The sequence below is a fragment of the Meriones unguiculatus genome, chromosome 3, assembly GCF_030254825.1.
Source record: "Meriones unguiculatus strain TT.TT164.6M chromosome 3, Bangor_MerUng_6.1, whole genome shotgun sequence".
Lineage (NCBI taxonomy): Eukaryota > Metazoa > Chordata > Mammalia > Rodentia > Muridae > Meriones > Meriones unguiculatus.
In genome coordinates, this window is record NC_083351.1 from 99,181,294 (window position 1) to 99,203,450 (window position 22,157).

Sequence of the window (22,157 nt, forward strand, 5' to 3'; positions counted from 1 at the left end):
AGCTGAATGCTGGTGCCCACTCACCTGTACCTTTTGTTTTTCTTCGCAGCCCAGGGCCTCACGTCATGTACTAGTTCTGCTCAGTCAGGAATTTTTTCCTCCTCAGTTAAAACACTCTGGAAGCTGGCTTGTGGTGTCACACACCTTTATTCCAGCACTTCAGAGGCAGAGGCAGGTGGTCCTCTGTGAGCTTAAGGCCAGCCTGGGCTACAAAGCGAGTTCCAAGACAGCCAAGGATACACAGAGAAACCCTGTCAAAAAAAAAAAAAAAACCAACAACAACAACAAAAAAAAAACAAAACTCTTTGGAAACATCCTTACAAATATATCTAGAGGGTTTTTCTCCAGATGATACTAAATCCTGTCAAGTTGACAATGAGGCTTAAGCATCCTACTCCCAGAAGCACATGCTGGCCTCTTAACACCCAGAATCTCAGCATCTGACACTATTTGCAGATAGGGTATTTAAAGAGGTGAATATGGACTAGGGAGATGGCTCAGTGTGCTCAAGGTACAGTGTTGCCTGAGTGTTAGCATACCTGTAAGACTAGACATGACAGTGGGCGTCTATAACACTAGTACTAGGGAGGGGGGAGAACAGGAGTGGGAGGGCACCTGGGACTAGCTGCCAAATTTAGCCAAACCCATGACTGAGGTTCAGTGAGAAACCTGTCTCAAAAAAAAGAAAAAAAAAAAAAGGTGAAGAGCCATTGAGGAAGAGATTCAACATCAACCTCCAATTTGCACTGGTGCGCGCACATGTACATAAATGTGCACAAACCAGCACACAGGCATGCATACCTCAACATGCACACCCCATGGGTATGCACACCCACACACGTGCACACACAGGAAGATACACATGCACAGAAATGTGCACATGCCAACATACAGACAGGCATTAACATGCACATCTCATGCATATGCAAATACACACACATAAACACACAGGAAGATGTGCATGCTCAGAAATGTGCACATATCAACACACAGGCATGCATACCTCAACATGCACACCCCATGGGTATGCACACCCACACACGTGCACACACAGGAAGATACACATGCACAGAAATGTGCACATACCAACATACAGACAGGCATTAACATGCACATCTCATGCATATGCAAATACACACACATAAACACACAGGAAGATGTGCATGCACAGAAATGTGCACATATCAACACACAGGCATGCATACCTCAACATGCATGTGCACACACACAATGAATAAGTTTAAATGGGGCTAGCGACTCTGGATCCGATCTTTCCGGCTTCCCTATTAGGAGCGCAGGCTAGAAGAGGATACAGCAAGATGCTAACTATCCACAAGCCTGGGTGAGACATCTCTGGAGAAACCAACCCTGTCGGGATTTGCACCTTGCTCTCCAGCCTCTAGAGATGAGGGATATGTTTCTGTTGTTTAACCCCAGTCTGTGTATGTTGTCATGGCAGCTGCAGTGAATACAGACCTGTGTGTGCAGAGTTCACTTTCTAATGTGGGTGATGTTTTTGCAGTGGAGTGTCTGAGAGTGAGGGAAAACTATAAAGCAGTTCTGTTCTTAGAAGATACTGCTTCGCTAACCTTACTTAGTTAAAGTGGGTAGAGGAAATCTGTTAGCTCTGAAGCCTTATCCTGCAGGCATATGCCTTCATCAAGGACCACCCTTTGCCTACCAAAAGGAAGCCTGATTCAAAGAGGCTCAGAACCCAAGCTTCCGAGCTACTCAGACGCTGCTAATATCTGGGTTCATGCAGTCAAACGATTGGCTCATAGCAGCAGTGCCTTCCCCACGCCCTGGAAATAGAAACAAGGAACACACATGTGTATTTACTGTCAGGCAGAATTTAGAGATTGAGCATTGCATGTGCCTTACCAGATGTGTCACTGACTACATGCCTTAGTTTATCCAAATGAGAAACGCCATGCCTCCACTGCAGAGTCCACGATCGCTTAATTCTTCCCCACTTTTTCTGAAACAAGGTTTCATGTAATCTAGGGTGTCGTTGAATTTACTATGTAGTTGGGCATGACGTTGAACTCCTGACCCTCTGCCTCCATTGCTCAAGTGTAGACTCACACCTGTGAACCACCACACCTGTGAAGTTTTCCTATGTGTGTGAGGCCTGTGGTGGACAGTTAACATATAACAGCAGTCATTAGCAGAGGTTCTTGGCTACAGACTTCTCATCACTAACCCCTGTGGGCAGCTTTGCCTCTCCCAGCTGCCATGGATGTGCACTGCGGTATGTGGGGATTGCAGAGGAAGAGCCTGACACTCTCCATTACAAATTAACTTTTCTTGGTCTTACCAAAATCAAATTTATGTTAAAAAGATTCTTTGACAAAATACAAGATAGCAGTAAGTAATCTAACACTTAAGTGGATATGTGAACAAAAGGCCATGTGATAAAATGATCTCTAACATACTAGGAACCAGGCATAGGTTGGATGAGAGAGTTAAGATCACAAACAAGCAGCTTTGCCTGGCTTGTGATTTTGCCAGCTGCTACTTACAGGGATTTAGTCCAATGCATTCTGCTACACTGTCATTCTGTTAACTGTCATGCACACACAACAGAGTTGAATTTAAAGCAAACCCTACAAGACCCCACTTCCTAATGTAAACAGCAAATTGCAGAGAATGGTGCAGTTTTCTGAGACCATTCAAATGCTTGGACCTGCTGCTTATTTTCCATCCTGCAATACAATGGAGAAGAAAACTAACTCAATGTCTCCCTTCCACCCTTGGATTAAACCAGGAGATCAATGAGCCATTGTTTGATCAATCCTTCCTGGATAATGTTCACACCATAATATTAAATTAGAAAAATAAGACATCTAATTTCCCCACCTATAAAGGTTATATGGTCCTTTTGTTCATGTTCAATTTGCATCAGTTCATTGAGTCACAAGTGTGCCGCTTCCAAGAGACTCATAATGTGTCATTATTACAGAGCACCTCAATCTAAAGGAAGGTGTTCTCCCTTAAGAGGACTCTCAAACCACTAGAGGTTCCAAGCTGAGAGTTGCCATTGTGTTATTTAGATGCAGCTGCCCTTTCATTTATATAACTATCCGCCTTTCCATTTAAGTATATAGTCCACACTGTCTTTAGGGATGATAAGTTCCCTGTGCTTATATCTGTTTTTCATTGGGTCTAAAAGTTACCTATTTTATAAATGGAGTCCTTCCAGAACAGTTCACTCAGTCTGCGCAAAGAAGGGAAAACTGGGCTCTGTACCCAAGGACCTCTGGTTCTGTGTGCTGGCTTCTCCCACTTGGGACCATGACATGTTCAGAAGTCTGTTGACTTGTTCTTCCAATGAGCACTGAAGTCCCTCTGGCCTCAGCCTCTAACCTTTATCTCTGGCATCTCTGCCCAATGTTCCCTAATCTAATATGGAGTCCAAGTAGCTGCTTGATCCTTTCTGCCAGCAAACCAACACCAACAGTATGCACAGATTCAGATACTCAGTCCTGTTCCAATCGACTGCAGGAAGTTTGGAAGGATGTTTGGTCCCCATACAACATGGTTGCTCTCTTGACAAGATTGGGAGCGGACAGTGTCCCTTAAGAGAGGATGAGGAACCATTAGTGACCTATACTGACAAGGGGTTTTAAGAGCTGTAATCATGGGCCAGCAAAAGGCTGAGTAAGGGCCCTTGTCACCAAACCTGATGATCTGAGTTTGATCCCTAAGATCCACGTGGTAGGAGAGAATTGACTCCTACAAGTTGTCCTCTGCCCTCCACATGTGTGTAGTGGTAACCCCTCACTCCGAGGCTTTCCTGAGGAGTCACACCTCTAACTCCATTCATCAGCACCCCAATATTCTCACCACTTTGTTGAAATTATAGTGAAAAACTATCATGAGCGACTTACATTTGTGGGGATGGGAAGTTCTGTCAGAATTAGACTCCATCTTATAGTGACCTTTGAGGACTGTTCAAATGACTCAGGAGGCCCTATGAGGAGTGGCCCCCATCACTTTGTGACTGCAGGACAAGCCTAACTCAGGTGACCTCGTGAAGTGCATCCTTACTGGGGTTGGACCCCTTGCCCACCTACATCTTCCTGGGGACCCTCAGTGCTCTCCACAGCCAATCAGCACAGCCTAGTGCCAGTCGGATGAGCACACTGAGCTCATTTAACAAGGACCCCCTGGACCAACATATGTATGAATGAGAAGTGACACTCGACCTTGCACATACTAGGCAAATGCTCCCCCAAGGGCTCCTCCCCAACTGCCATTCTGCCTTCTTTAGCTTTGAATTTTATCAAGATGGCACTGGCCCATGGTTACAATGTTTAGACATGAACCCTATTTTTGATGTTCACCATATTAGCCCTCATGAGTAAACTTGATCAGTGTCCTTAACCTAATAAACTGATAAAGATTCAACTAACCAGAGAGGAGAAGCCGTATCGCCCAGCAGGGAAGTCCTTGTTGCATTGTTTCCTTAATAAAGCATCATTTTAAAGACTAACTCTTGACCCCGCAGAAGGTGGTCAGTACACTTCCATGAAGCTCTGAGGTCATAGGACCTAGTATCTGCTAATTATTACCATGGTGGAGAGGAAAATCACTGCAGTTTGATGCCTTTACAAACCCATCAGAAATATACATAGAAAACTGTGGAATACCTCCATGGTCCAAAAGACCCTACATGTACTCACTACATATGTGCAGCAAGGCACAGCAGTAGCCCCTCTCTAAGTGTGTCCAGAATATTACAGCAGTAGCTAGAGCAGGGGTGACAGCAAGCGTTGGGACACCAAGATCTGCGCTCCCACCAAAACCACCCATGCACACAGGACACACTCTCCACGGGACAATCAGAGGCTTAGACAGTGAAGAGAGCAACAGTCAACAAATTATTTAATGCCCACACCCTCTGTGTGCTCCTCACAAACACACAAAGCTTCTATTTCATCAGAAAACCTTACACACCCTAACATTTGCTCTCTGTCTCTGCATTCTCCAGAACTTCTGGAGGTCGGAATCAGCAATGTCTTTTCATCGTGAACCAGCAGACATGTGTGTGATGAATGAGTGACAGAATGCATGTGTCCCCAGTTGGTCCTCTCAAGGAAACTATGAGATGTTCCTATTCTGATCAGTTTAGCTAAATAGTCAGACACCTTTTAAAATTAAATTCCCATCAGAACAGCTTGGTATTTAGGTCCCAGTGTAGGAGTGCAGCTTGATCTTTTCTCTGAGACGAACAGATGAGTTGAACCACCATGCCACCAGTTGATACTCATTTTTCAGATCTATACAGCCTGTCTACTCACATTCAAAGGTTTTCCTTTACTTGTCTTCTATCTAAACCAGTCAAGTCTCTTCTCATAAATGAGAAATGTTAAATAAATGTCTATTCTCATAAGAGAAGTGACTAGCAAAAAAAAAAAAAAAATCTGTGATTTCCCTCCAATAAGCTTTCCCTCGGTGTCTAAAACATAAACACCGTTGGCAGACCAAAGACTGTGCAGTAAGTTTAAAAACTGATCCCCAGACCCATGTTCAGCATATCACTGTCCTGGTAGCAGGCTGCAAGGGTCAGAGACAGTCAGTCACTGCCCAAGGCCTCCTGCTCAAAACAGAACCTCAGCTCAGATTCCAAAGCTCAGCCACTCACTGGTTTGTTTGCTTGATTGCTTGTTTAGTTGCTTGGTTGGTTGCTTGGTTGGTTTTTCGAGACAGGGTTTCTCTCTGTAACAGCCCTGGCTGTCCAGGAACTCAACTTGTAGACCAGGCTGGCCTTGACCCCATAGAGATTTACCTGCCTCTGCCTTCCAAGTGCTGGGGTTAAAGGCTACTGTTATGCTTTTACTAACTGATGCACAGGCCCCAGAGAGAGCTCACAGTCACTCACTGTTAAGCCCTTACTAACATCTCCCTGAGCCAAGGCTCTTTAAAAGCCTCATTAAATCTACAGATGTACGACAATTGTAACCAAAACACGTAACGCTGTCAACTAAATGCTGTCAACTAAAGCCAAATGCAACTTGTTACCATTTCCCCAATGTTAAAACATGTGTGTTACATAGTCCATTTACACACAGTTGTATATGTACATATACATGTTCATTCAATACAGTACAGTAAGCCAACAGCCTTAGGGGAAAAATATAAATGTCACTCTAAATATTTTAAATAATTAATTAACTTAGCTACCAACTACAGAAAGGAGATAAGCCTCACTTATGAACAAAGCTATAGGAAACTGCCTAAGGGCCCCTCCCTTTTCTTCCATGGCATTAAAACACGCTGCTGAGATGACAACCTTCTGACCCAAACAAACAGTCTCTTATTTATATCTTCATGCATCCTCATGTACAGAAATGCAGTAAACCCATCCAGAATAGTCCACTGAGAGCAGATTTTACTGAAGACGTATCGCAAGTTCAAGGTCATCCTCAGCCAACTCAAAGCCAAGCCAGGCTACGTGAAACTGCCCTTTAAAAAGCAGCAGATTTTAAATAAACCTCAGTGTTTTTCTGAGCTTCTGTTCGTTTTCTCCAAGAGGAAAGGAAAGCGTGGTGACTTCTTGTTCGGTGTCAAGGAGAGGTGGCTCTGCGGCAGCAGCTGCATCTAGGGCATGAAGAAGCGCACTTCTCAGCTGCCTCCATGAAGCTCTGCTGGATGATGCATGCATGCTCTGGCCCTCTTACCCCGTCCTCTGAAAGCGCTCATGTCATATGCCCACACAGTGTCAATGCCCTCTCCAGCAGTGTAGTCTGGAGTCCAGTGTGGGAAAGGGAATCGGCAGGCAATAACTCTAGCATCGTCCTCAAGTTCAAGCTCAAGTTTCTTCTCCAGCTGTGGCATCTGTGGAGAACAACAGCCATGAGCCTCCCTGAACACTGACAAAGGAGATGACTTCAAAATGCCTTTCTGCACCCCAAAGCCCCTGAAAATCCTACAAAACAAATCAGCTCAGGCACAAACACTTATCAAGCAATCCATTAACACAAGAAGACATATTAACAGCAGTTGCAAAGACACCTAGTACCAATTATAAAATAACCTATTTCAGCAGATATGTATCATAAATTCTGCTTTTCTGATAAAAACCATGATGTGGCAATAATTAAAACTCTATTTTAAATGATTTACCTACTTAAGCACTTGCACATAGCATATGTCATGTATTTAAGGCATATTTTTCTATACTTTTAACATCTCTAAGTTGGGACACATCATATAACTGTTATTATCCTAGAATTATGAGTGTTGTTTTTTTTTTTCTCAACAATTAACAGTACACTGTAGCACCAACATTTAGAGTCTATAAATATTGTTTAATCAGACCCTGAGAAGTACACACATTCTACAATTAGGAATAATTCTTAGTTGTGTTTATAATATCCTGGTGATCATGCCCCCGAGGGGTGTTTGGTTCTACAAAGTGCAGCCAGGACCTCACACACGGTAGGCACCCCTCTCCCACTGAGCTGCACCTGCAGCCACAGCAGTGAATTTTTAGCAATATATATCAATCTTGTATTCATTTTATTATCCAACCTACCAATAAAATGTTTTTAATATTTGCTGAAAGCATTGCCATTTAATTACATCAACAAATTAACAACTATGTAAAATTACCTGTAGTTTGTAAAAATGTTCTAACATCCTCATATTCTAAAAATGTTTGCTTCACTTTTTACTTTCAGTTGATTTTGAGATAGCGTTAACTTGAAGACAAGCTTCGAGAACTGAACAAAGGACCCATATGCAGTCTACCCAGGGTGGAGTTCTAGCAGTGCCCCATTGCTCACCTCAGCCCTCTACCTCCAGGAACTGCCTCTAAACCTTTGAGAAGAGGCTGCACACAACACTCCTGTTTCTTACACACTCCACATGAGGACTGCCTCAGGAAATCTATCGCTCTACCCACAGTAACCCCATTACAATTCAGTCTCCTCCTCCCTGCACTGGTGGTGTCCTGCACCAGTCAGGAAGGAGCCAAGAAAGAGCAAGGCTCTGTGCTTAGCTGTATGTTTTCCTTGGTCTCCTAGTTTTACTTTGTAGTTGTTTTTTGTGGTAGTAAGGGATGAACCTGTGGTCTTGAGCATGCCCAGCCTGGCAGTGATCTAGCACCCAGCTATACCTCCACTTCAGTCTCAGGTTCCCGATACTTGTTTCTGATAGCTCAGTGCATGGCATGTAGGTCTCTGGGCAATGCCCCTGCTGTAATCCCCAGAAGCTCAGGAGAGCTTTCTACACGACAATTCCACTAAACAGGTTCAAGATGGACCTGGTATCCACATAATGTATCTACTATATTCCCTTTACTGTTAGTGATCATTGTAGAAAACTGTAAGCATCTTTACTCACAAAACATCTCTGCCCTGGAAGTAGCCTACACTGAGGATTCTGACTAAAATCAATTTTACTTTAAAGGCTGCAGAGGCAATGGGGTAACCATCTTTCCTCTTGATAGACAGTATTGTTACAAGGACATGCTTTCCCTTCCTCTGACCTATAACCTCTACCTATGGCAAATATGAATGTCTATATGCTAATGGCTCATTCAGTGGCTCATAAATCATTGCTGGCCTTGCTAAGGTAATGTTCAAACTGTCCAAATCTTGCCATGGATCCTCTCCAGCATCTGGCTTTTCCATCCTTGAAAATACTCCCATTAAATATTTTGAGTACTTCCTTATGTTTTGACTCAACAAAATATTACAAGCTTTTGTATCTTCCCTTCTGCAACACTAGATCATCGATTCTCAAGGATTCCTGGTTCCCTGTAGTGAAAAATGATACTCAGAAATGAAGATCTAAGCAAAAACTACTCCCTCTAAAAGTAACTACAACAAGACAGAGAAACCAGCAGGGCTCTTGTGAAGGTTTTATTCTTGACCAGCATCTTATAAAAATGGTTTTGCAAAACTCCCAATATATGGATGGAATAAGCCAAAATTCTAATGCATCATTAGAGTTGATAACAGAGAATAAATCCCATTAAGGAGAGAAGATTTCTATCCTTCTAGTGGCAAAGAAAGAATTAAAAAAAAATTATTCCATGAGGGAAAAATTAAATAAGCAAAAAATAAAACAACATGCATTTTCAAAATACCAGGTTTCATATGGTAATTTTGTTCATAAAAAGATAATTGTAAATGTATTCACATCACTATTCTTTTCTCTTTTATAGTTTCTTTTATTTTGGAGTGACTGTCATATGCTAAGTCAAGATAAACCTAAAAATGAAAGAAGCTATTTCAATCATGAGAAATTAACTGACTAAATTACACATAAATATGCATCAAATCTGTCCTGATATCACACACGAAGAGAAGCAGTGATGTGTTATGCCTGTCTAATAGAATTCAAAATTATTCATACAATTATGGGTTTCAAAGTGACACAAACTCATCATATTCTAATCATATCTCCAAAACTTGGAGCACACACTGAATCAGCTAACAGCTTAAGACAGGCCTGTGGCTGACAGGTCATGCTGGCCCATGACCTGGCGGCCTCCTTTCTCCTCCACTTGGCTCCTAGAGTGGGGACATGCATACCAGGAGGGCTTCCCGAAGCCCTGTCTGGTTATGCTTCACTTCCCAGACAAAGCTCAGGCCTTGGGCAGCTCCTCCCTGAGCTCTGCCTGCCTCTTGGCCTTGCCCATGGTGGTGCACACCTGAGCTCCAGATTCTCCCTTGCCCACACTGAACTGCTACAGATGGCTCTGCCTGCACCTCCCTCTCCCCCAGCTCAGCTTATGGTTACTCAAACATCCAGGAAGCAGAAGAAAAGTAACTGGCCTTGATTCAGCTGCCTCTCACCAATGCTGGATACACCCACTGCTGCTGCTGGGCTTCTCTTTGCAGCTGGAATCTGACATCTTCTCACCAGCTAACCCACCCTAGCCTGAGCCTCAATCTGTCGTCTGGACAACCAAAAGAGCACATAACGTTTCCCAACTTCTAATGTCTTGGGTGTGACCTACATGAAGTTATGGTCTTTTTCTGCCCTTACCATTTCCTTAGTCCTCTGCTTACCTTCAACAGCTCCTTCCCTCAGAAGGACCAGCATCCTTTAGGTACCAGTTCTATTTTCTGACTCCTCTCAAATTCCCATCATCCTCATCATCTGTACTTACTTACTGGTCTCCAACCAATAGGTGCACACACCATTCAGCACTGTGCAATTGCCAGTCCTCAGCCTGGATGACTCTTCCAAGGTGTAGAAGATAACTTCCACGTTATCGCTTACTGTTGTTATTGAAGTAAATGTTTGAACTATCCTTTATATGCTTCTATGGAAAAACATGTTTTTGCCACTTGTGGCTTGTCCTTGTGATCATATACAGCATGAATTCATGAGAACTTTACTCATGTGGCCTTTCTGAAGCCTCAGAGTATGAACTGTCTGAGGCTCTGAACAAAGGTAGCCATTGCATGAGACTTTAGTTCACCTCATTTGTTGGCTTCATTTGCCCAGGTCCAACTGCCTCTAGAGCAGTGACAAGATAACCTCAGGATATTCCCATTTTGTTACTCAGTGATGTAGTCAAGTGATAAGAAGCCCCTGTCTCCTATGCAGCAGCCATAATTGCTGCATGAGCAAAGCCTGTGGGCATAGACATTGTACAGTATTCACTAAAGGACAGGATCAGGGTGCTACAGAGTAGAATAAGACCCACTTCAAGGGCACAGAGAACAGCTTCACGGAGGAAGGGCAGCCATTCACTAGGTAGGCCCCGTACAGGGGGGGCCTGAGGTCAATGAGAATGGATGGCTCCAGTTCTTTAGGAGAAGCACAGGCAAGTCCATGGACTGACAAGATAAAGAACTGTGCAGAGAATAAAATTTAAAAATGACAAGACAAGGTCACAAGTAGGCAGGAGCCACACTCCATGCCAATCTCAGAGACCCACGGCAGGTTCAGACCTTTTTCCTAAGTTAGCAAGAAGTCACTGAGGATTTTATATTTGGAGTTTGGGTTTTTGGTCTCATGTAATTCATGCTGCCCTCAAACACACTATATAACCAGGGATTTCCTTGAATTTCTAATCCTGGGCCTCTGCCTCCCAAGTGCTGGGGCTACAGGTGTGCACCAACACATGTGGTTTCTGTAGTACTGGGGACTGATGTCAGAGCTTCATGCATGCTAGGCAAACATGCTACCACCTGGGCTATATCTCCAGCCTCACAGAGGGCTTAAGCAAAGACCCAACTGTTCCACACTTTAAAAAGAGCATCTTGGTGCATAAGCTCAGGCTACATATGGGTAGTTGCAAGCCTCTCCATGTTTATGAGGTCCAAATGGGACTCCTCACCCTACTCTGGTACAATACTGGTTTAATACTGTATATTGAAGCATTAGCACTAATTTCCACTTACAAATGCACTGTGCCACTAGGAATAATCCAGGTGGCATCTGAAGCAGGGCTGAGGATTTGCAACGCAGCTGTCCTCCTCTGCACTTCTTTAAGGCTCCTCCTGACTCTCCAAGTGCTTACGAGTGCATCAGCTACTCTGAGACACTGTCCATGGCATGCTGCTTTAGAGGGTCATCTTCCCGTGACAGGAGTACTGACCCATGCTCAAGAGAGTGGGGTACAATTTAACTGCATCCTTACATAGATAGGGAAAGGGCTTTCCCTGGGCCACACACGTACCAGCGGGCAAAGTGGTCTCTAACTTCCCAGCCAGCATTCTCTCCTGCCCCTCACTACTTCCACTTGAGCAAAGTTTGATGTGGGCTGAAAGTGGGGGTTCCACACATGAACCTCGGCATTCCAGCTCAACAGAAGCCAGGTGAGTTTTCTGTGCCCCTCACCAACCCACCATACACAGGCTGACTCAGGAGCATGAATGCTCTGTGAATTCCTGCTGCTCCTCTTTTTCCCTGCGAACAGTAAAATGCTCAAATTCCTTGGCTGAGATTTGTCTGTGTGCAGGGGAATAAGCAATAATTGCAAATGTATTTTTCAAAATAACAAGACTCACACTGCTCCTAAGGAAACAGCCCCAACACAGTATGCAAGCCAACCCAGACTCAGGTGGCAGAGCAGCCTTAGCCACACTTACAAAGGCTGCTGCTGCCCCCTGCTGGGACAAGAAGGTATGGCTTCACAGCCTGCACCCCAGCTTAACACCACTCATGCTCGCTGTCAAGCTTGCTCCCTCTCTCACGCGCTCTCTCTCCCTCCCTCCAGACAGCACAGACTTCCCACTCAATCTACTTTCTACTTTCCTACATTCAAGATACTTTTCTCCAATATGCGAATTGTTACATCTTAGAAGGAAAAACCCAAACATCATAAGTAGTAAATAACCATCAAAATTCCCTATCTAGTCTATGATCCCAAATTATTTTTATTTATGGGGTAGGAGAGTTGAGACAGGGCCTCACTGTGTAACCCAAACTTACAATAACCCTACTCCCTTGGCCTCCTGAATGCTGGGATTGTAGGTGTGATCCCAGGCCTGGCCCAAGCAAGTTTTTAAGTGACCAGAGACCAAGACCTCACACCTGCCTTCACTTTTAGAACAAAAGTACAGTTACTCTCAAGTCCCATAACAGACATGACTAGAGTTACTTTTACAATACTATCATTTCTGGTTTGAAAAAGCAAAGAATGTACCATTACACTAAAAGTTCTGATGTGGGGATAAATTTCTCAAGTAGTTAAACACTATGTATAAAATCCCCAAGCAAAGCTGGGCATGACAGCACATGCCCATAACGGCCACACTTGGGAATCAGAGGCAGGAGAACCAGTGCAAGTGGACAGCTAGCCTGAGCTACATAGCAATTTCCAGGCCAGCCAGGGCAACACAGTGATGCTGTAGCTCAAAAAGCAACAACAAAAACCTAAGGCATCAATAAAAAGTAAAACAACAGAAATTACATTTTCTCTTTTTTAAATTAAAAACCATATCAGTTATTATAGTGCCATCTCAGCAAACATCCAATTCTGCCAAGGTTATTATGGCTACAATTACAGACTTTGAAAAGTAAAAAGGAGTTGATGTCTCTGGTCTCTAAGCTAGCAATGACATAAAGCATCCTACCCTGACCGTCTCTGCAAAGGCTGCAGAGGCCCATTGTCAGTACAATAGTGGCATTTTCACTTTGAAAGTACATAATCAAAGTTCAATACTCAGTTCTTTGGCAAATCTGTGAATTGGAGGAAATTGAAACCAGTCAATGTTCATCCACCCTGAAAATTATCTCCAGCAAAATTGGAAGAATGATCAATTCAAAGGGAACATCCCATTAACTTCCCCAAGCGATTACGGTGGGGTGTGAGTGAGCAGCTGTGAAAATCACCAACTGTACTCAATGCTGGAACCTCATAAAGCAGTTTTCAAACTGCAATTGCTAAGCATTGAGGTTTTCTTCTCTGAATCTAAAATTTTAAATTGTGGCTGAATCCTTAATGATTAAACTTTTAAGGTCCGTAAGTATTTTATTAAAGCAATGAAGTGAAATCCAGTATTCCCTCAAAGTCACTGGAAGCCATCACTGCATGTGTGTGTGAGAGGTGATGTGTTGCATGCAGCTGATAGTGACAGAGACATACGGATCACAGGGAAGGGGGTGCAGACTCACCATCTGAGGCACACCAAAAATAACAACATTGGAGTACTGTGCAAAGGTGACCTGGACGAGATGGAGAACAAAGGTGGGTCAATTCTAAAATGCCGTGCATCACAACACACTTGTTTCACAGGAGCCCACATTGCCAGGTGGCAGATTTCACACATTCCCCCGAAGAATAGCTCCCTTACAAGGCACAGCAAAAAGAGCACATTGCCAGTCAAATGCATCAGCTTTCCAGATGCATCCTGGGACTCATCCTCATCCTCACAGGGACTCCATCAGGACAGGATTCTGCCCTACTGCTGCTGCTCAAACCTCCGAAGGCCACCTGCCTCACAGTGCAGTGGCTTCATGCTTCTAATCCTCTTACTCTTCCCTAAAACATTACATTCAAAATACAAGAAAATGGTTTTGCAGCAGTTGAAAAATGGGGTAAAAGTGCTTTGCCACTCAAAATTCTTATTGCCCAATAAAAGTCCTATTTACTCCATGGAGACCGTTTAGTTATATACAGCCTGAGAACAATGCAAGCAAAATTCAAGTGTGTTTTTATAAGCTGCTGAGGACAGTGTTACAAGTGAGAAATTCTTATTTAAGAAGAAGCATTTTGTGTGAAGCTTCCTAACTTGAAAGACAGGTTTTGTTTTTGTTCTTAGGAGTGCAAATATAAAGATGCTGAAGTGTAGCTCTCCACAACTGAGGGTTTCTGATGGGGTGCTGGTAGGGAAGGACTCAGCTTTCTTTAAGGGGCTTGACACTAGGAGTTTGACCATGTCCCAGTGAGCATCTGGGCAACACAAATTGGACTTGTGGGGTATCTCCTCCTTCCCCTCCTTCTCTTTCTCCTCCTCTCTCTCCCCTTCCTCCTCTTTCTGCTCCTTCTCCTCCTCCCCTTCCTCCTCTTTCTCCTCCTTCTCCTCTTCTTCTTCTTCCTCCTCCTTCTTTTTGAGGGGGAGGCTCACAAGGGTACAGGGTGGACCTGGTAGGGCTGGGAAGTGCCTGTGATCAAGGTGTATGATGTGAAATTCCCAAATAATCAATAAAAATATCATGAAAAAAAAGTACAAATATATTTAGAAAACCCTCATACTTTTATGAAGACAAGAAAGAGCCATCATAGCATGGTTCATAGGTTCTTCTATCATCCATCTTTGTCTGTCTCTTAACATGCAAACACACATACAGAAAAGCCAACTATTTATCAAGAATAATCTATGATTTCCAAGTGAGATGAAATATCTCATTATTCACAAGAAAAAAACAAAATGAAAAGGCATTAACTTGGTCAATAAATTCTTAGCATTCACATGACTTTTATCAAAATTTGAAGCTTCTATACTAAAGTGCAGCCTATTGTAAATTCTATCAGTTTAAAATGCATATACACTTTAACATGCCAAAATATTCATTTGGACTTTATTTTCCTTTCAACACTCTTTCTTGTCAATCAAATTAATTATAAATAAAGGTCTGCTAGCTTTTGCAGCAGCATCCTGCAGAGGCGTTACGTACCTTCCACAAATCTGAAATATAAAACTTGGCAGAGCCATGCACACCTTCCCTCCAGGCACGGTATCTGGAGTACCAAACCAGCCATGGATTCAGTTCATAGCCCACAGCTGGGAATCCTTCCTTTGCAGCTGCAATCACCTGGACAGAGGCAGGGGTTAGCAAAAGAAAGAAGTCCTCTTGCCAGAGAGTTCACTATTTATGGTTTATAACCCTGAAACATCCCAATAAAAGGTACTTCTTCTGGGTTATTGAGGAATGGATCAGGGAGAGGAGAAATATGGTAGTTTTAGTAAGAATGGCCCCATAGGCTCATATAATTGAATACTTGGTCCCCAGTTGGTGAAGCAGTTTGGGAAGGATTAGGAAGATTGGTCTCATTCAAGGAGGTGTGTCACTAAGGGCAGGCCATTCATTCCCAGTTAGTGCTCTCTCTACCGTTTGTATGTTGACAACATGTGAGCCCTCAGCTACTGTTTCAGCAGCCTGCCTGCTGCCATGTACAAAATTTCACAATGAAACTCATTATTTCCCATAATTAATATAGGCTCAAAAAAGGCTACTACTGAGAGATGGCTCAAGGGTTAAGAGTACTGACTGTTCTTCCAGAGGACCCAGGTTCAATTCCCAGCACCCACATGGCAGCTCACAACTGTGTGTAACTAACTCCTCTTATAGGAGATCTGACAACCCCACAGACATAATGCAGTCAAACACCATTGTACATAAAATACAAATAAATAAATTTTAAAAAGGCTACTACTCCCTTTGATGAGAATGCTATGTAAAAAAAAAAAAAAATGTTTTATCTGAAGTTCTATAGTTCATGAACAAGACAACAGCCAACCCGAAGCTTTCTGTATTTTGTCAAAGATTTTGCCTTGCGGATCAGGAGACAAACATTCAGGGTTGTGTTGGACAACTGTATCCCTGATTACGGCTCAGCTAGCTCTAGGTGGTGACAAACGATGGCTAAAAGTCTGCACATCTGCACATCTCTCCACCAGAGGCTGGCAGAGCAGAGGGGAAAGTGAAAATAACAGAGAACATGGAATAAAAATAACCTGTCCAAGCCCACAGCACTCATGAACTTACAGCAGCTGCGGCAGCCTGCACAAGAGCTGCACAGGGTCAAGCCAGCCAACCTTCTAGCTTGGAATGGAGAGGTGCACACAAGCCCCATCCCAAACCAGACGAAAGCATTCCTGTGATGGGCAGTGATGACAACTTAGCAATGGGACTCTTAATATCACAGAACTAAAAATGGTTAAGATGGTAAACATTATGGTTGGTAATATTTTGCTACAGTGGAAAAGATGTTTTTTAAAGTGGTGAGCATTTTCAGTCTCTGTCATGAATCAGTCTCTACCACAAAACCAGTGACCACGGGACTACTGAAGATGTACAGCTCTGCAGTCTGTACACCACATGCTGCTGAACACAAGCCTTTCCCCTTGTCGTCTCCACTCCAGCAGGATGTGGCCACCGTCATCACTGAGGATCACCTGCCAGTCAGAGACCTTTCCTTTACTAAGAGTTCAGGCTAAGATCACAACATGTTGAAGCCACTAAAATTCTAATTCTCTCTCTCTCTCTCTCTCTCTCTCTCTCTCTCTCTCTCAGGTAAGGTCTCATGTAGCCCAAATTCTCTCTATATAAGAAACTGGCGTTGAAATCATGATCCTTCTGCCTCCACCTCTCAAGTACTGGGATCACAGCTACATGAAACTGTGCCCACCCTCAATTCCTTAGTCAAGCAGGGCTTCAGCAATGACGTTTCTTATTTTAAGTCTCTATCAACTCCTAGGAGTCATTTCTTACTCACATATCAATACAGAGAAGCATAAAGCAAGCAGCTAAGTTGTAAGAGTAAAGATGATTATACTCCATGACTCAACATGTTTCTTGTAATCATGCCGCCTTTACTGAACCAAAACTTCTAATAGACTATTTGATAATTAGCAATTAACTGCTCCTTTCTATCTGGCATGTTTACAGAGTACTGTTCCTCCAAGGGGAATAAAATCAATCAGAGAAAAATGAACTCTAAACACACGCTGGTGGTCCAACAGTTTAGTCGAACACAAAATGAAACACACACTTTTCAGACTGTCACATATGGCAAATCTTTGCAGAAGCCTCATACAAAATGTTAACAATTTCTGGTTCCAAACCTTCAAGCGTTTGACATAACTCACAATCCGCCCATCGCCACTGCCGATGTCCACCAGGGATCCTCTTCGGTGCTGCAACATCTTCACGACATTTTCAATCTGCTTGGAAGTTGCAGGCACAAACGGCAAACAAACCTTGCGGAGGGCCGGTGTGATGAATGGTGTAGCCACAGCATACACTGTCACCAGGGCACCACCAATGATCCCAGTAAGCAAGAACCCCCAATTGCTCTTCTTCAAATTCTCTGATTCCAGACTTGTAGGAAGAACACGGCCCGACTGCCTTTCTTCCTCAGGCATTTCTAGGTATAAGCCATTGTTAACAGAAAAGTGGAAACACACTGAGCACACAGTAAAAACTGAGGCTACGCCTTCTCATCAACACCTGTGATACACTGACTCATCCCTTGTATTATGGTTATACTTGTGTGTGCATGTGTGCATATGCAGATGCCTACAGAGGCCAGAAGAGAGTGTCCGATTCCCTGGAACTGGAGGTGTCTGTGGCTGCCTGACATGGGTGATGGGAACTGACCTTGGGCCCTCTAACCTGCGACTGCAATGAATCGAATGTATCTTAAATACCCTCCTTTTTATCCCACCTTCTAATGTGTCCCTAGTGTAAGGCAAAGCTGAAGGGAGGAGAAACTGATTAATGACTCAAAGCACAGCTAAGAGTCAGAGGGTGTGATGCCAGCTCTGTCAGTGCTAACAATGTGACCTCACAGGCCTCCAGATGAACCTCCACCTCCATACACTGTGGGTCCCAGAGCTGCTGGGAGAGTGAATGAGTGGGGTACAGGTAAGGCACATAGGAAGCGGAGGCAAAAGGAAACAGAGGCACACAGGAAGAGGCACATAGGAAGAAGACACACACTGGAAGCAGAGGCAGGCAGGAAGCACAGGCACCCAGTGTCTGCTACTTATACATTATTGGAATAATGTGGAACCCCACAGCGAACAGACCATTGCTGTGGGTAATGAAAACACACCAATCCAATGGAAGCAGGAAAAGGTCAGAGAAGAGACAGCAGGTGGCTGCCATTCAGATATGACTGGTCAGGGCTATCAGAAAGTCATTCAAGAGGCCTGCAGTGCAGGTACTGTAAGAAGTGAACATAGCCTCACTGACATCTGGTGGTACACGTTTCTCACCATGGACCAGAGCTCAGAAGTCTGCTGTGGGTCGGTAAGGCTGCATCCCTCCAAGGCCTTTAGACTAAGGAGCAATTTCTTTACATTTCCAGCTTTCAAAAGCTACCTACGTTTATTTTAACCCCTTAGCACTCCAACCTCTGCTTCCATCCTGATCTCTCCTTTTTTCTTTTTACAACAGTGCATCTACCTAATTAGTCCAAGATAATTTCTGGTACAAGATCTTCAGCCATATTTGCACAAGTTACATCAGTCAGAATGCAGATATATTGGGGAACCATTCTACACACTACACCCATGAACTGTGACAATCTATTTTGCTGAGTTGAAACTGCGAACATAGGACACAACAGAAGCTGCCACACTGCAGCAGACCATAATACAGGACAATGCTCAATGGCATAACTTTACTCTCTTTCACTTTCAACAGCCTAACAGTGACTTTTAAAAATGTGTTTTTGTAGTAGAGAGCCAACTTGAGGAGGGGAAGGAAGCCTGCTGAGGCTGCCTTTTGGTGCTTGATAGTACCTTTAGGTGTCTGATAGCAAAACCATCAGTAATTTCAGTTACAATTCTGACACTGTGTAGAATATGCTAAGCTCACTGCACACTGACTTACTTGAGAGACGCAGGGCTCATCTGCTGTCTTCATACAGCAGTCTCCTATGAGCACCACAATGGAACACAGCACAGGTTTGAACACATTTAAGATTCATCCTGGAGTCTCAGAACCTAAGCTAGCTGCTTAACATCTGGGAAGCTGCTACTGTAGTACGGCTTAAAAACCACAACATTTTTAATATTTTTTTTCCTGCACAACTCAAAACTTAAGAAAAAAAAGAATCGAGAACACTACTATCCTTCTCTGATTACCACGTTTACATTAACATGTACAAGGTATAAACTGAAAGACTGAATAACAACTGTTAACTGCCATCCTGAGACCACCACTGGGAGGAGTGGAGGAGGATCCACTGTTTTTTTCTTTTTGAGACAGTCTTGGTATGTAGCCCACACTGGCCTTGAATTTATACTGATCCTCTTGCCTCAGCCTCCCAAGTTCTGGGATTCAGGCATGCACCACCACTCAGTCTGGAAACCCAGACTTTTAGGCTTTACTTGGACAGAATACGAACACAATTTGTCCATTTAATGTGTACATCTCAAGGGGGTTTAGTATAGACGTAAACAAGCCTCAACAGTCATTTTATTGCCCAAGAACCCCTTTGTCCTTCAACTGTCATCTCCCCACCCACCCTCTGCTAGCTGTCCTAAGTAACCATTACTTTTACTCTCCATATTAACTTTAAACTTACTTAAGTGTCTTGCAAAGGTAACTTATATCAACTAGCTTGCAAAGGCTCAGTGAGTAAAGTGCTTGTTTTTCAAGCATGGTGACCTGAGTTCAGTTTCCCAGCAACCACGCAAAAGCCAGGCATAAACTCAGGACTGGAAGTTGAAGACAGGTGGATCTCTGTGACTGGCTGGGGAGCCACCTAGCAAAACTTGCCACCAGGCCACCAGGCAAGTTCAGTGAGTGACCTTGTCTCCAAAAAAAAAAAAAAAAAAAAAGAACTGGAATACAACCGAAATACCTTATGTCAAACTTTGGCCTACACAGGTAAACATGAAACTTCTGTACACACATGACTATACAAACACATACATAAGTATTCATACATACACATATAAATAATAGTATGTGGTCTTCTAACCACCTTCTAAAGGACATTTAAAATGTCCATGCTGTTCCTTATCAGTACTTGATTCTTTTTTTGTGGGTGAATATAATTCCATCATAGACAGATCATATTTTTAATCAATATGGGCAATGACAGTTAAACACATATGTCAGATGGCCCAAATTATAGCTCATCTGTATACACATATACCCTTCCACAAAACCAGAAGGTATACAATAATGAGGTGGTGGTCTCCAGGGTTTTCCAGCTGGTCTTTGGGAGCAGTGAGGAACCAACTGAGGCAACAAAGGATGTGAGAAATGTTATACTATATACAAGCATCTAGAAACTTAGGGGAAATAGAAACTATAAGCAAAAAATTTAAACTGAGGGCAAAAGCATCAAACCTTGGGAGCAGGCATGGAAGGACAGTGGGAATGGAGTGGAAGCCTAACAGAAGGGCAGGTCTGTGACACAAGTGGGAGTCCATTCTCTTCTTCACCATGAGAGACCAAGATCAAGCAGAGGTGATCAGGCTTGGCAGCAAGTGCCCTTACGTGCTGGGTCACCCTTGAAGTCTTTCTTGAAACCAGCTTGATGAATGAATAGAGTGTGCTTTATACACACAACGGAGCTTTTTTCAGTTTTTAAAACAAGAATGACTCAAAAAGGCAAATATCACATTTTTCTCTCAGATGTAGAATCGTGTGTGTGTGTGTGTGTGTGTGTGTGTGTGTGTGTAGGAAGAGATTCAAAGGGAGGTGGAAATAAAAGGCAACAAAAGAGACACAATACTATGTTTTCTCGTATTTGAAACCTAGATTTTACAATATATAATGTACATAACTATTTGAGGAACAACGGTCACCACCAAGTGAGAAGAGTATGAGAAGAGAGTGGGGACAGCAAGGGGCAATGACATACATGAAAATGCTGTGATGAAACTTTATTTTCTGTTAACTTTTTAAAAACCCTTTCTTGTACTGGCATAAAGTCAATCTGCATCCTTTGGTTACATATCCACTATCGATACCAGGAGTCATCACAGACAGAGCTCTGCCAGGAAATAAGATGCAGAGGACTCCATTAAATATTTTCCATTCTCCTCAAATTAACAAGATGGATTGCAGAATCCACCACTTGAAATTTTTAAAACCCAAAAGACACTAGGAGCATCACTGAGTCTTGGAAACAGAGGGCTAGACATCAGGAAAGATTAATAAATCAACTGTAAGACAGCAGGCTGGCTTTTGGGTCTGTGCTGTTACATGCGTTCTAATTCTAGTACTTAATAAAAACCGATAATGACACAGCAGGGACAGTTTCTGTTCTGTGGGGTACGGATGGAGAGCGCGGAAACTCATTACCAATAAATCTGCGCTTATAAAATGTATCGTGATTTCCGGCAGACGTACAATACAATTAGCGGTACGAGTAGAGCAGGCCGCGCTACTTTGTCTCCACCTAGCAGTATAGCATGGGCAAGGCAGGCTCTGCGCAGCGAAGGGAGTTCAGAACACTGCGTGCTGCCCACAAGGCGCTGCTCTCCCTCAACACTTCCAGCAACCTTGTGAAGTAGGCATTGTTATTACTGCTATTTTTTGCAGACAAGAAAATAAAACCGCAGATTCAATAACTTCAAAGCAGCATCTAGTCTAGAGAGGGCTGATTCCAGCAGCCCTAGGAACGGGCTGAAGGCTGAGTCCTGCGCACGGAAGGGCGGGCAGCCGAGAAAACACAGGCCAAGGCGTGGAGGACGGCGCGGGGCGCAGAGCTCCGCACCCACCGCGGCCACACCCGCTGCCCGCAGGGCGCCCCTGGCCGCCCATGCCACACGCGAGCCCGAGCCCCATACGCACACGCGCCAGCCAAAGGAGCTGCACCGCGCCCTGCTGGTCAAATCTCACCTCCTCTCTCCATTGCGCGAAACTTCCGGGGAGACCGGAAGTGGGACCTACCAACGTCTCAGAGCCGGGGGGGAGGGAAAAATGTCTTAAGGAAATTAGCTCCCCGCTGCGACTCTGTATTCAAAGACTTCCAAAAATCAAAACCTTTAATC

At 43.7% G+C, this 22,157-nt stretch overlaps 1 protein-coding gene across 4 annotated transcripts; it reads right to left on the minus strand.

Annotated features, from left to right (window-relative positions):
• Nucleotides 1–4,870: 4,870 nt before the first annotated feature.
• On the minus strand, nucleotides 4,871–22,132 carry Atpsckmt (ATP synthase c subunit lysine N-methyltransferase). Of its 4 annotated transcripts, none has more exons than XM_021651752.2 (5): nucleotides 22,006–22,131; nucleotides 17,286–17,563; nucleotides 15,091–15,228; nucleotides 13,588–13,638; nucleotides 4,871–6,840 (listed from the first exon to the last, which is right to left on the minus strand). In XM_021651752.2, the coding sequence occupies exons 1-5, from the start codon at nucleotides 22,016–22,018 to the stop codon at nucleotides 6,628–6,630; spliced, it is 693 nt and encodes a 230-aa protein (XP_021507427.1). In that variant the 5' UTR covers nucleotides 22,019–22,131; the 3' UTR covers nucleotides 4,871–6,627. The 4 variants fall into 4 exon arrangements, with proteins under 4 accessions (XP_021507427.1, XP_021507426.1, XP_021507428.1 ...); XM_021651751.2 differs by having other exon boundaries at nucleotides 17,262–17,563; nucleotides 22,006–22,130; XM_021651753.2 differs by lacking the exon at nucleotides 13,588–13,638 and having other exon boundaries at nucleotides 17,262–17,563; nucleotides 22,006–22,132.
• Nucleotides 22,133–22,157: the final 25 nt, after the last annotated feature.